General features: G+C 40.5%; 1 protein-coding gene across 3 annotated transcripts in view; it reads left to right on the top strand.

Annotated features, from left to right (window-relative positions):
• DAB2 (DAB adaptor protein 2) overlaps positions 1–5,985 on the top strand; it is a 52,316-nt gene extending 46,331 nt beyond the window's left edge. For 2 of the 3 annotated variants that reach the window (XM_069492259.1, XM_069492258.1), the window contains 4 exons: positions 264–893; positions 1,441–1,550; positions 2,122–2,192; positions 4,259–5,985. In XM_069492259.1, coding sequence (XP_069348360.1) covers positions 264–893; positions 1,441–1,550; positions 2,122–2,187 — 806 coding nt within the window. In that variant the 3' untranslated portion in view covers positions 2,188–2,192; positions 4,259–5,985. The remainder of the gene's footprint in view (positions 1–263; positions 894–1,440; positions 1,551–2,121; positions 2,193–4,258) is intronic. The other variant, XM_069492260.1, reaches the window with a different exon arrangement.
• The last annotated feature ends 9,558 nt before the right edge of the window (positions 5,986–15,543 follow it).

Raw genomic sequence — 15,543 nt, 5'->3', positions numbered from 1 at the left:
AAGTTAAAAAGGGATGGTAGAAAGAACATGGGCTTTGAAATGCAACCAGCATTTGACTGCCAGCTATATGGTAAAAGCTACTTAACCTTTAGAGTGATTTAATCTCTCAGAGCTTTTATTTTTCCCAGGTCAGCCTTGGGGCTGGATGAAGGTGTTTGCCACCAAGATAGTGGCAAATGCTCCCTGGAGAGTTGTGCTTTCTGAAATCCAAGCATCCTCTTCAAGCTTGTCTGCTAATCAGTGCTTTCTCCGTCTTCCTTCAGGTGGTGTATCTGCCACACTCCCTCAGGCAGGACCATGGAGCGCGACACCTTCGGTCTTCAGTCAGTCTACTTCTATGGTCCCGGGAGCCATGATGGGTGGCCAGCCTTCAGGTTTCGGTCAGCCTATTGTTTTTGGTACAAGTCCAGCCGTTCCAGGTTGGAACCAGCCTTCATCCTTTGCAGCCTCAACTTCCCCTCCAGCTCCTGCCATTTGGGGCCCTTCTGTATCTGTGGCACCCAATACTTGGCAGTCAACAAGCCCTTTGGGGAATCCTTTTCAGAGCAATATTTTTCCATCTCCTGCTATCTCCACTCAGTCCCCTTCTATGCTGTCCTCTCTCCTGGTCACTCCTCAGCCGCCTCCCAGAACCGGCCCACCAAAGGACATCTCCAGTGATGCCTTCACTGCCTTAGACCCACTTGGGGATAAAGAAGTGAAAGATGTGAAAGAAATGTTTAAGGACTTCCAACTGCGGCAACCACCTGCTGTGCCTGCACGGAAAGGGGAGCAGACTGCCTGTGGGACTTCAAATGCCTTCTCCAGTTATTTCAACAGCAAAGTTGGCATTCCTCAAGAGAATGCAGACCATGATGACTATGATGCTAATCAACTGTTGAGCAAGATCAATGGTAAGCTACTCACTCCTCTGCCTACTGTACCAATATTTCCACTGTCAGGTGGGCCCATAGGGTCCTTCAGATGAACCGTCTCTCACCCCCCCAAAAGTCTTGCTCTTGTTTCTTTTGGTAATCGAGGGTTATGGAGACAACTTAACCGGTTACCTTTTGGAGCTAGCCAGGTACCTTAGCCCTTTCTAAGGGATGACCCAATGCTGCCCTCTAGTGGTAGTTCCTCAAAGGACTGCCAAGAGCTAATGAAATTCAATGGGTGGTGGCACTTGGAAGGCTGTATAGTAAAGCCTCATCCATCGCCTTGGCCTTACATGAGGGGATTCTGCATCTCTTCCACTTCAGATACATGGCTTTCTCTTCTGAGAAGGGATGGATTTGCCTATAATAATCATCAGGAGTCCTGGTATCTGGTGGTGATTTTTGTTCCACTGATGTAAATTTCCTAAGTTTAGAACTAAATTTCAAAGATAAGTTGACTGGGTGACTTGTGCCTATATTTGGGGAAAGCTTGTCTACTGAATACTCTGATATTTTTGCCTTCTAGAACCACCAAAGCCAGTTCCCAGACAAGGTGCCCTGCCAGTTACCAAATCTGTTGACCATGCATTTGAGAACCCTTTTACTAAAGATTCTTTCAGTTCATCACAAGCCCCCGTAAGTAACAACTACTAGAGCTGTTGCTCCAAAGTACATGCCACATAGAACTACTGCCTCCTGAATTAACCTTGCTTTTATAATAACTTTTTGAGGGTAAAGTGTGTTTGACTAAGATTTATCATTGAGAACCTTCACAATCTAAACATTCATTTAAACTAGGGGAAGATTATTTTTATAGGAAGTACTATCTTCTGAATTTGAAAAATAATATCACATAGAAAATGTCCTTCAGATCTCACTTAACATGGCTTATGAAAGTATTCTGGGGGGAAATTGAGCCAAAATACTATCTTAAAAAAACCTTTCAAAGATTTAAGTTCTTAATTTTCCATCCATGGTTTTATATCACATACTTTCTATGTGGGAGAGGTAAATGTAATTAACTTAAACTTGATTTTGATGTAAATAATATATATCACCATCCATAACCAACTGGACACAAATCATTGTAGACCTGTACAGTATCTGATTAGCCTATGACCTAAGTGATTTTTAAAGGAATTTGGGAAGGCTTGATTGTAAGATTTTTTTTTCTTATGACTGCAATTATATGGTTTTATCTTCTTAGATGACTTCTCCTCAATCTGCATCTTCTGATATGTATAGGGATCCTTTTGGAAATCCTTTTGCCTAACTTCTGTAAGTAGAAAGTCCTATTAAGCTTATCTTGGGGGTTTTGGTGAGAAAAGGTGACACAGGGGAAAAAAGGTGAAATTTTAATTTCAAAATTGGAAAGAGAATAAATATCAATAATTTAGAAAAATAGACATGGAAATATATACTTAGCTAATCAAGAATACCTAGGCAGGGAACTTAAGGATAGAATTCTTAAGCACATCAAAAAGTAGTAATATACCCACCAGAATATGGATTTCTACCTTATTCTGTGTTTTTGGGTTTTCATTTCTGCATAGAAGTAAACTCAAAATAACATATAACAGTTTTCTAGCCTTTTTACCTTCACACTGAAGCTACTGCAAAGCATCCTAATAGTAACTTGGTTTCCTATTTAAAAAAGCTCAGGTTCTGAAGACCTTCTGAAGCCACCACACAAGTAAGCTAAACAGATGATGACCACAACTCTTCTGCCATTTATTTCTTTGTGTGCAATCTCAATTAAAGTTAGTCCGAAATAGTTTGACAGTATTAAATCTAAAAGCTTTAACGGCTCTTAAATATCTCCTTTGTAAGCAGAAGTCCAAAATGGGTCCAAAGGTTGATTCTTCTTTGTCCAGTGGACTTTATCCTAGACAAGTTATTAGGTATAACCACCTTTGACTGGAACTGTGAGGGTTCAGTGCAACCCTTTCTTTCTCAACAGCAAGCGGTTGTAACTTTGTTCTGATCTTAAAAGATTGAACTTAGTAGGGGAAAGGAAGCTTATCTCCATTTTAGAGAAGGTAGAGTACAGCTAGTAAGGGTAAAACAATAAAACGAATGAAAAAAGCCCAAACCCATTTTTTTCAATCTTGCCTAACCCAAGCAGTACTACTTAACTATGCTTTGACACATATAGAATTTAATTATTTTAAATAGATAAATATTTTAAATGTGGCATCAACAATAAGGTTTTTTTAATTTGACAGAGTCTTGCTCTGTCACCCTAAGTAGACTGCAGTGGCATCATCATAGCTCACTGTACCCTCAAATTCCTGGGTTCAAGCGATCCTCCTGCCTCAGCCTCCCAGAGTGCTGGGATTACAGGCATGAGCCACTGCACCTGGCCAACAATAAGATTGAGTTTATATGTATTTGGATCCTTCTCTCTCACCCCAGTTCTACAGTGTTTCTTACAGTACCTTTCCATAAATTCAGCTTCAGTGAACTGGGTGAATTGCTAAAAATGCCCTACCCCTCGAGGTGGCTCACGCCTGTAATCCTAGCACTCTGGGAGGCCGAGGCGGGTGGATCGCTCAAGGTCAGGAGTTCTAGACCAGCCTGAGCAAGAGTGAGACCCCATCTCTACTAAAAATAGAAAGAAATTATATGGACAACTAAAAATATATATAGAAAAATTAGCCGGGCATAGTGGCGCATGCCTGTAGTCCCAGCTACTCGGGAGGCTGAGGCAGGAGGATCGCTTGAGCCCAGGAGTTTGAGGTTGCTGTGAGCTAGGCTGACGCCACGGCACTCACTCTAGCCTGGGCAACAAAGTGAGACTCTGTCTCAAAAAAAAAAAAAAAAAAAATGCCCTACCCCAACCCTAAAGAATTCCTCTCTGGTGCTGACAAAAAGCTTCCTTTTAACAAGAGTCCAAGGGATTCTAATGGGGATAAAGAAGTGAATAGAAGTCTGGCCAGTGACTCATTCTCACCCTCCACTCAAGGGAAGACATACCCAAATATTAACAGAAAGGAATAACTACACTGGGGTCAAGGAGGATGGTTTGGACTAAACAGAATTGACTAGACTTTCCTTTGGGAGCCCTTTCTTCTTTACATCATAAAGGAGGGATAGATAGTTAGGTCAACCTGCTAAATTAATAGATTGGGTGGGGAGAACTATCATGGGAGAAAATAACTAACATTATTGAGCACTTGTGTTAATCGCTTTATTACATGCTCTACATTTATTATGTTATTGAATCCTCACATCAACCCTAGGAGATACTATGAGTGATATTTTTAATAATGATTTGATATTGAATACATTGATACTCAATTCAAAATTCTAACCACAGGTTTTTCTTCTCCATACTTCTCTAGGAACTTGGTTTGCTGACTATCCCGAGGAACAAAGAGGTTGGCCTTAGAAGACAAGGACAAAGCTAATAGCCAGACACACCCTGATCTCTGCCCTGTCCGGCTTTCACATATTATCTGTTGCCTTATTTTGCCTCTTCCACTTGTAAAATGTCTTTCACTTTCTGTGTAGGTTAAAGCTAAACTGAATCTATGGCTTTAAATAAATCAAGATCCTAAACTCTCTAGCTTAAATGTTAAATGAAGTACACTAGTTTACCTACTGAACCTTTGCCTATTGTGTCCCTAGAACCTTCTAGAACACTCTACCTTTTACCCTTTGCTTGGGAGATGCAGCCATCACAACCCCTCCTATGATGCTGTTTTGAATAAATTTTCAAATCCTTACTGTTCAAAGTTGTTTGGGGGTTCTGTTTTAGAGCATAAAACCTAAAGACTATAGGAGAACAAGGCACCTTCTTAAATCTTGCTTCAGACCATCACTGACAAAAAATTTTTAAGTTGAAGCAAGTCCGAATTCTTCTGAGACACTTTGGAATCAAACACACTGAAGGACCTTTTTAAAGATGCAGTTTCTCCTCTTTCTGAAGATCAATTTCTCCTGAGGCCAAAAATGTCCTTTTTCCAATCTCTTGCTAGCTATTACAAATTAGGGAAAAGCATATTCATCTCTCCTCTCCTTTTCCCTCTGATTCTCTTTGCAGTCAGTTTTGCGTCTGGGTTCATATAGCATGACCTCCCTTTCACAAGCAACAGACTTTCTTGGGGGGGGGGAAAAAAAAAACCTAATGATTCACAGATCTGGAGCCTCTTCTTTCTCAGTAATTGCTAGTCCCAGTAACTAGAATTGCAAATGGGCACAACCTGTATCTTTCCAATGGAATAGGAGGCCCTTCTCTTGAGCTGAAGTTCTGGAAGGGCAGTTAATATTGAAGAGAAATCGAACTCAACTCAGCAATGAAGGACTGTATTCTGAAGAGCGACACATCACAAAGCTAACTGTGTTTGTACCAAATACATTAGGTGCTTCTTTGGGGTCATGCTAGGCCTTTATCAAGTAACTGGAAAACTTTCTTGAAGCCCCAATCTCATGGTGAGTAGGAAGATAAATAAGGGGAGAGAAAAACTGTAGAACAGGTATTTGGGGTTATCTTTGAAAATCTGATGTCTGCAATATTTTTCCCCTCACAACCTTGGAAACTTTCCCAGTTCATTCTCAGTCCTGTTGTTAGAAGGGTTCTGAAGAGTTTGTTCTTGCCAAAATGAGTTTTGTTTTGTTTTATGTTGGATTCTTAATGTTGTCTCCTGACCCTTAATGCTCAGGTTCTTATGGATGTTAATCAACCTCAGACAATGTTACCTTTAGGTGGAAGAAGAGGATGACTGCTCAGGATCTAAACGAGATGGTGGCCTCATGAACCGCTATTGATTAACCTCAGTAGTTAAGCTAAAGTCCTGTGGTTTTACATTTAATGGTAATAGCAGATCATATATGGCATAATTTTCCATCAGGCTTCTTGCTCAGTCATAAACACAGACTTGAATTAGTACTTTAAATGTCCAAATACCTAAATGTGCTAAACTGGAGGTAACTATTTCTAGGTAGTTGAATTTTTAAAAGTCATGATCAACCACACAGCTGTTTTGTACATACTCATTTTCTCATGCACTTTTCTGTATGCAAATAAAGCTATAAATCTACTCATTTTAATAAACTGGAATGGCAGAATCTCATGTGTTACCATCAGTTTATTCTAATATTTGACCCTTGCTTTGAGTTGACATTAGCAACAATTTATAAAACATACCAATCTAAGGTGAGCAAATGTTAGTTGTAATACATTCTGGATTGTCAGAATGACAATGAAGAGAAAGTGGAAATCCATGAAATAGAATTAGATAAGTAAATTATCATCTAATCTCTTTCAACACTCTCATTATGCTCCTCTCTCAGACCCACACTGGGAGTTTAATGGAGTTCAGCAGATAAGACCTACAGCAAAACAACCTCAGCTGATATCCATGATAAAAATCATTTGTTAGTGAACTATTAAGGCATGAGCTTTTCACTCGTTGCCTCTTATTTTTTATTCAGTCATATTTTACCTCACCAAGACAAGCCTGCTCTAGGCTGGTGCAAGCCACTCAGGAGAGCTGCTGTGTGAGGTGGGCAGCTAAGGATCAGATGTTTTTCTCATTAGGACATTCTTAAACACTTACCTATTATAAAAGTTCAAGGTTCTTGTATCAAGAAGCCCTGCAACTACAAGGAAGAGAATCCCAAGGCCAGACCTTGCCTGGTTATGGAAGTCTTGGTGTTAATCCTAACTTCTCTAAGGAGTAAGACAAACTTGTGGGGCAGGGTCATCTATTGGTGTACACTATTACGGAATGTTTCATATTACTGCCTTACCTGTTCCCTTAATGGGAACATTTGGTCTCTCTCTGACATAGTAAGGTGGAATATAGAGAAACAGACTCTACATAAAAGCAGCTTCCAGGAAAACAGAAAGTAAGCCACGGATGAGCTGGAGAAGGCTGCTGAGAACATGCTACACATAGAGTCTGACTTATCCAGGTGCTCTGCAGTGTGTCTAACCCATCAAGCCTGTGTGCTATTTCCACGTGCCTTAATCTGTGAGATCTTGCCAGAGGTTAACCCTTGCTTGGGTGTACAAGGGGAGGACCTTCATTTCAGTGCAGTGGCAACTACTCTTGATCAAGCAGAGGGAGGTGCTTACTGAAGTGTCCTTGCAAACTGGGAACAGACCTGTTCCTTACATAGTCTGCCCTCCCATCCTTAGGTTTCACATCTATGGAGTCAACCTACCTTGGATGGAAAATATTAGGAAAATAAAAATAATACAACAATAAAAGATAATATAAATAAAAAATATAACAACTATTTACATAGCATTTACATTATATTAGGTATTGTAAGTAATCTAGAGATGATTTAAAGTATATGGGAGGATGTGTGTAGGTTATCTGCAAATATTACAGCATTTTATATATGAGGCTTGAGCATCCACAGGTTTGGTATTCACAGGGGGTCCTGGAGTCCCCCCTGGATACCCAGGGATGACTGAGTGTCTTTAATAGTAGTGGTATTCACACTTGTGTGCCAGCAGTTCAGTTTTTTTGCAGTAACCCTATGATCCTGGGAATAGGGTTTTATTTAGGCATCAAATATATCTAAGCTAAAAGCTGAACTTAAACAGCCAGCATGCTCCCAAATTTCTCACATAAAAGCAATACAAAGGGAGAAGCTATTGGTTTTTTTCAAGATAATCTTTCATTTGCGAAGTGCTTTGTCATTTATGTGAAATAACTTTATTCCATTGATATTGTTCACAATCTTGGGGGAGGGGTCTGTTACTGCTGCATCTCACATGAGATTGGCATCCATGCTTTAAAATGGCTGCACTCTGCTCCAACTCTTAAGGGAGTAGTTTCCACGGGTATTTTATTGTAAAGCTATGTGTTGTAGTAGGGAGATCCTTTCACCCCGGGGAGCTCAGACTCCTCCATCCAAATGGTAACCATGGTGTCTAGAGAGAGCCAAACAGAGGATGATTCCATATCTTTCCTGTGCTGACAGTAAAGAGACGAATGAACAGGGGATGTAGCTAACTCAGGAGTTTAGGTGACCCTGGAATAACCTGATGAGTGAGAACTCTGACCCATATTCCCGGAACAGGTTCAATACAAAGTCTTTAGTGAAAGGTGGGAGCTTCCCAAAAGTCCCTGGTAAATATTTAAGCTATTACCATTTGAGGATATTGCTAAATAATAAAACACCTAATTCTTGCTGGGAAATGGTATGTTTTTAACTAATTCCCTTCTATTAAAAATAATCAAAACTCATGCTCTAAGTGGATGTGCCAAATATAGACATGCACAAAACTGTGCACCAGCAGCAGCTCTGATAACATGTCCTAATTACAGCAGTGTTGATGGACAAGGGTTGGCCATTTGTCATCTCACCTAATGAGTGACCAACCCCCTCATTTGCCCTTGGTTTGCTGGAATTATGTACTGTACTTAATTACTAAACCTCCACGATGTACTGAAATCATACAAGCACTGGTCTCCAGGGAGACCAGTGTGGGCTGCTTGGTAGCAAAGAAATTGGCCTTCTGTAGTGATCAAAGATGAGGTTGTCATAAACAACAACAAAAAAAGCCCAATTCTGAAATTCTTCATGACTAAGTTTTCCTTGTCATACTGGTTGTGGAGTATTCTGTGAATTCTATATTCATTTGGTTGACTTCAATAATTATTATTTTATCTTATTTGTAAGAAAGGGAAATTTCTACTGTTCTAACTGTTAAAGCAGCAGTCCCCAACCTTTTTGACACCAGGTACCGGTTTCATGGAAGACAGTTTTTCCACAGACCATGTGGTGGGTGATGGGGTAAGGAGTTGGAACTCAGTTGGTGATACGCAGCCCAGTTCCTAACGGGCCACGGACTGGTACCAGCCACAGCCCAGGGATTGGGACCTCAGTGCTAGAGGGTGGCCTGACTGGGCTAGAATTGAGTGAGGGCATTACTGGGGTGTATCTGAGGCTTCCTTCACTAAGTACCTACTTATAATGACTGATCATCATAGCCTTTTGTTTGAGGGTGGCCAAGAGGAGAGTACCAGACACAGGTACTAACAGAGAGGGAAGATGAAGAGAATGGAGGGTTGATAATGATCTTTGTCCCCTGTTTCCCTCACTGACCTGATGTCTAGGACACTGACGGTAAGAAATGATTGGGCTAGAAATGGGAGAAGCTGTCTTCTTTTGATGAAAGACCCTGAGCACAGGCAGGCAGTTCACAGCCCATGTGTCCACTAGGAAGGATTGAATTACAATAATGGAAAGGCTTACAGTGGCTAGAACTAGTGGATGTTTTAGATGAGGCTGCCATAACAAGAATAACATTGACTGGGTGGCATGAACAACAAACATTTATTTGTCACAGTTATAGAAGCTGGGAAGTCCAAGATTAAAGTGCCTGCAGTTCGCATATCCCGTGAAAGCCATCATCCCGGTTTGCAGATAGTCATCTTCTCATGTCCTCACATGGTCAAGAGAGCGAGCTTAGTTTATTTCTCTCTTTATAAAGACACTAACTCATCATGGGGGCTTCGCCATCATGACCTTATCTACCCCTAATTACCTCCCAAATGTCCCACCTCCCAATAACATCCCACTGGGGGTAGGATTTCAGCATACGAATTTGAGGGAGACAAAAACATAGTCCTAACAGTATGGATTTGTTTTTCTCACACAAAATGTCTCAGCCACTCAACAAGACCCTCAAGAACATAGACTCTTTCTTAGTTCTTCACTCCAACTTCTGTAGCCTTTGGCTTTTTGTTCTTGTCTTTATTGCCTAATGGTCACAAAATGGCTCCAAATATGATGTTAGTGTTAAAGGTGGGCAGAAAGGGAAGATGGTGCACAACCAATGTCTGTTCCTTGTACCAGGCATTTCAGTTTTTCCTAGGGATTCCCAGTAGACTTCAGCTATCACTCATTGGCCAGAATTTGGTCACATGGCCACTGCTAGATATTTTACACATAACTCAAGGCTTTTATATAGGCATGGAGATATTATTCTCTCCATTTCTGATTTGAATTATTTTAATTATTCAATTTATCAAAGCTATACATCACTATAATTAAAAGAGACAACCAGTTTTGTATGATTTGTTAAAAAAAAAAAAAAAAACAGTCTACAGTTCTTCTCCATTTTTCCTTTCTTATTTTCTCTTTCTCAGGAACTATTTTCAAACCTATTAGCGGAGTCTTTGTGATTTACTTCCATATCTCCAGAGAATGTGCTTTAATTGATCCTAATTAAAGGGGAGGCTGGGAAATCAAGCTTTTAGTTTTACCAACCCTTACAGTGAAGGTAGTTAAGGAAGCAGCAGGGCTGGCTACATAATTTGCAGAACTCAGTACAAAATTAAAATGTGAGGTCCAGTGATCAAAAAGTAGGGAAAAATTGCCATTCAAGGCACTAAAATATAAAGCCTTTTCTTTTGAAATCTCTCTCTCTCTTGATTTTCCATAGTGTATTTTATCTGCTATTTAATTTTGTTCTAAATAAAGAAAAATAAAATTTTAAAATATTAGCATGAATTTTATGGCTAACCTTTAACTCTTATGTGGAGTCACTAAAATTACACAGTTATATTTATAACTTGTGTATGCATATGCCTATGCATTTATATAAATATTTTCTTCTTTCCAGAACAGTGGAAAAACTACCCAAAACTAACTCAACTGCTTTTATTTCACTTCTTGACACATGTACATTCTATCAATACTCTCTACCTTTAACTCACTGAGGAGTAATGAAGGACTGAAAAAGAGGAACTATGAGTTGCCCTATCTTCTTCTTTTTTCCTATGTCATTATTTCTTGTGTATGTAATGAGTTGGCTAATGTAGGGAAGTAACACAAGCAGGAAAGATATGATGGTGTATTTTCATCATTTGTGCTTCATCAAGTTCTGGTTCAAACTGAAAGTGTGGCCTCTCCTGGCTCTCAGTGCCCATCCCTACCCCTGCCCACCTACTCAGTCATAAACAACACACATACTTCATACTCAATTTCACTTCAAGTCACACATCCTGGGTCGAGCTGAGTTCTGTGCTTAGTGGGTAACAAACATACTACGTGCGAATCGGGTAGTATGGAAGAGGGGCCACATTGTACATATTTCCTCTACTCATGCTCATGCTCCATTTTCCTATCAGACTTGCCTTCTAAAACAAAAATTCAAACATAAAATCATTAAGAATTAAAGATTGAAGCAGCAGAGCATTAAGACAACTGTGGGGCCCTCCTAAGTGCTGAGCCCTGTGCTACTGTCCATGTTGCAGGCCCATGAAGCCAGCCCTGGAAAGAGGGCCTTGGAAATGGGTGATGGATTAACCATTGCATCACCCACATGTCTAAGTGATAATTTAACCCAAAGTCGGCCCATCTCCAAATGCAGATCATATTTCCTTTGGCTCCACGGCACCCTCAGGGTGGGAAAGAAGCATACTTATGGAGACCATCATCAGCAAAGCCAACCAGGTGGAAGCTAGGAATGAAGAGGACGGGTTTCTGTGTGTTAGTACCATAGGAATTACCAAAAATAATCAAAGTTCGAAAGGGGCCTGGGAACCAAGTGCCACTGCATAATTAGGCAAGTTGATCCCCCATTTGACCTTTCCAAAGCTCATTTTCAGGATGAATTAAGTATCACTTCAAAGTTTGAATTTTCCAGTTGTTATAAATGCAGCACATCAATTTAACCTCACGTACAGTCCATCTTAATTTAAGTATTTCCCATCAGCATGTTTAAGTGTTCTTAATGTAAGCCTCACATTGCTCACAATAAAAGATAGATTGTGAGTAACATTCTCTCAATTTCTTCTACGTCGTAAATAGGAAACCATCCTGCACATGCTCACAGTCAGGCTAGACGTGTGTTACATGGTCAACGAGAAAGATCGTTCAAACACACACATTTTATAACAGTAATACTGTTACATAGTTTCACCAAAATCTAAGATTCAACAGTATTAGGGTCTTAATGAACTGGACCAAAACTCTGTATTGATGAACACATGGTTCATTTTGCACAGTGCTTTGCTTATTTTCTCTTCCTAAGTTCTTCAGCTGTATCTGTAGCTAAAGTTGTACCTGAAGAACTGTTCCCCTCCCCTATAGGGCCTGGTGGTTCTCCCTGCTGCCTTGGTCCCCACCTTGGCCCTTCCTAACGCCATGGGTTCCTGCGATCTGACAATAAGTGTATTTTCATCCTTGCCCTCAGCTCTAGAGCCATGTTGTCCTTGCTGCAGCAGACCTCCCAGCAAGCCTGCCAGCTACCCCCTCTGCATCCCTCCTCAGGACAGAAGGGAACTTCTTGGTGTCTTCTGTGGCACATGTCAGCCAAAGAAACCTAGGAAGCCAAAGCCAGTGCCTCTTTCTCTGCCCAACCACGTGGTACAATCACTTTTATTTAGATTTGGCTTCTCCCATTTTGGGAAAGTCTGGAACTGTTCTCCCAGAGTCTCAGATGGCAAGGACAGAAATATCTGTCTTTGATCTCAACCTGCTAAACACGCTGGCCCCATTCTGGAATTTGGCATGAATGGTTGTTCAAAGCACAAATCTCTTAGCCAGCCTCTCCCACCTCTGGTGCTCTCCCTCCCACAATCTCTCTGAGCCAGAGACGCAGTCTTTTCATGTTCTCTGCCTCCTAACATGAGTTGTCCTCATTGCATCAAGAGTCACAGGTGATCGATCGTTTCTTTATGCCACCATCTCCTTCCCTGCACAATAAACCTCAAGGATCAGTCTTGAAATTGCAAAGCGTCAAGAACACAAAATTCTAAAAGAGAAAATTAAAGACAGTTTAAGATTTGCAAACTATTATCCACTACTATGTTTAGTTGGGTTTATATGCTGTTAACTGTTTAGTAAATCTGAATAGAATTTGATCATCAAATACCTTTTTTTTTTTTTTTGGTCAAAGTTCCAAGTTCCAGAAGCCAAATATACCTGAATTGAGTGAAATCAACTTTTCAACCAGTAACTCTGGAATAACTACAGAGTAACTACTGTGAGCCTGCTTAACACTTTGTGTATGGTCAAAGGACTAATGCAATAAAAAGCAAAGGTAACCACCAGAAAGACAGGGTGAATGGTGGCTTATTAACCAAAATAGAGACTATAAAAGCAAGAGCTCTCTTGACTGGGCAGGAATTATGTGTTTGATTTTGGATATGGCAAGTTCAACATATCATGGACAAGTCACAGTCCGCCTAGAGATTTCTTAGAGGTACTTGAAGACTGTGATGCTGGAAAGTAACACCATAAAATTTGTGATTTTTTTTTTTAATTATCACTTCTAGGAATCTATTCTTTCAAAACAAGAGCCCTGACGATTCTGATAAAGAGACTTCAACAGGCCATCCTCTGAGACCTCTGAGTCTAAAGCCAGGCTTAACCTTAAGAGTGTAGAAGAAAAGAAGGCATGTACTGAGAATGAAGGGGGTGGAGGACAGACCCCCGAGGAGAACCAGTATTTGTGTGAGGGCCAGGGGAGAGGAGTGAGTAAAAGGAAAGCAGATGAATAAGGAGTTGCTATCACAAAAGTCAAGGGAACCAAGAGTTTTAAAGCATAGAGACTAGCCGATAGGGTCAAGTGCCTCTAACAGACAAAGCTCAGAACCAAGAAACGTCCATCAAATTTAGCAACAAAGAGGTCTTCAGTGGAGTTAGGAGAAGCAAGAGGCAAACTGCAAGAGATTGACATAGCCATGCAGGAAGAAAGTTGACACAGACTGCAAAAGTTTAGCCAACAGGGTTGTAGCAATGAGAGAAAATCAAGAAATTAGGTAGAATTCTTTAAAGATAGAAGAGGCTTGAGCATGTTCATAGGCTGAGGAGAAGGAAGTGATCAGGATAGAGATGTTGAGAGATGTTGAGTACGTAAGACGTAACAAACAACGACAGCAGAATCCTAGAAAGTTGAGATGTGAATATCAAGCATCGGATTTTCTTAAATAAACACAGGCTTTCTCTTCCTCTGAGATTTGGTTGAGATGTAGGGAAGTTGACGTGAGAGGGGCCCACAGGAAACCAAAGGAGTTTCTGAGTTTCTTGGTGGAGTAGAAGGAGCCACTAAGAGAAATGGGGAAATAGGTCTGACCAAAAACCAAAGAAAGACATAAATGGAGATGAATCTTCAGCTAGATTTGGGCAAAGCAACGGAAAAGCAAATTGGTAGGACTGACCCCAGATTGAGAGTCTGTAGATACTGGTGCAAAAGGAAGAAGAAGTGTGAGGGGGTTGAGAGGTGAGAGGAAGTCATCAATGGGCAGAGGATCCATAAAAGGGTGAAAGAAAGAGGTGCTAGCAGAAGGCGGGTAACCTGGAGGAAAATGGAGAAATATAGAGGCTGGATGACTCAATAAAGTTGAAGAATGGGGATACTGGGAGAGTACGAGACTGAGGTAGCTTGAATTACTGAAAATTGTGGTCAGAGAGTAGGATATTGATATCTTCAAAGGTAAAGCCATTTTGGATGTTGGCAGGATGCTGGTTATAACAGTGGGCTGAATGGAATTAAGATAAATATTGATAGAACTGTCAAAATCAGAAAAGAATGAGGCAGAGTGGTGCCCATAAGAATCCTGAAATAACTAGAGTAGAGGCTGGAGTTTGAGTGTGTGGGAGACATGAGCAGTCAAGAGTGTTGGTAAACAGAAGGGTAGGAGGAAACATGTGCAGATACTGTGAACTTCAAAAGAAAAGGAGATTGTGCAGAATCTTCACTTAAAATAAAATGCTGTAATGCTATCAAGTAGGCCTTAAGTAGTTCCATGTGACTATAAACAGATCTGAGCCACAGGAATCCTTATTACTGTAAAAGGATAACCTTACATCACCCCCACTGAACTTCACCAACAGCTCCAGAACCACTCAGTAGAGAAATTCATTCTTCTCTCCTTCGTTATAACAAAGAGCTCCTCTGAAAGGGCTGGAAAAAAATGGCACAGAATCAGCATTGAAGAGAGTGGTCTCTGATGCTTCTCCTACCCCGATTATGTGACCTTGGACATGCCACTTCCCTTCCCTGGAACCATATGCCCCATCTGCATTCATTCATTCATCTATTAGTGCATGCAATTCAGAAATGTGCTAGATACAACACTACATCTTAGGGACACAGTAGCAAACAAGACACACCTAAAACCTGCAATTGACAGTGATCCCCAAGTTCTCCCTGTTCAGCGATTCTGATTATCCCCACCAAGTGCATGTGTTACAAGTGAAAGTGAAAGTCCTAACATTCCACTGTAGTATTACAAAACCTGAGGATCTTTGCACATCAGTGAGAAGCAGCTACAGAATGGGATGGGGTTCCCAGTGAGATCCCTGGACACTAGGGGAGTCCATGAATTTATCAATAAGGGACTTTCAAAAAACAATTTCCATCACTTTAAAAGAACCAAATGGAAATGATCCTCAACATATTTATTTATATCACCTCGGTAAAAATTAAGTGTTTCTGCTTGCTGGTCAGAATTCTAATGTACATATGTATATGTCTGTCTTAAAAGCTAGGCAAAGTATTACTATCATACAAAAAATATATAATTCACCACCACAAAATTCCCAAGCAAACTGAAACCAATGTGGAAAAAAAAAGGCCACTGAATGGTGAAAACTCTGAGAACCCACAGTAGAGTGGAAAACCCTGGAATTAGAGTTTAAAGACATGGTT

Source organism: Eulemur rufifrons, chromosome 17 (assembly GCF_041146395.1).
Source record: "Eulemur rufifrons isolate Redbay chromosome 17, OSU_ERuf_1, whole genome shotgun sequence".
NCBI lineage: Eukaryota > Metazoa > Chordata > Mammalia > Primates > Lemuridae > Eulemur > Eulemur rufifrons.
The sequence above is the reverse complement of the archived record's forward strand: the minus strand, read 5'-3'. Positions and strand labels throughout refer to the sequence as shown.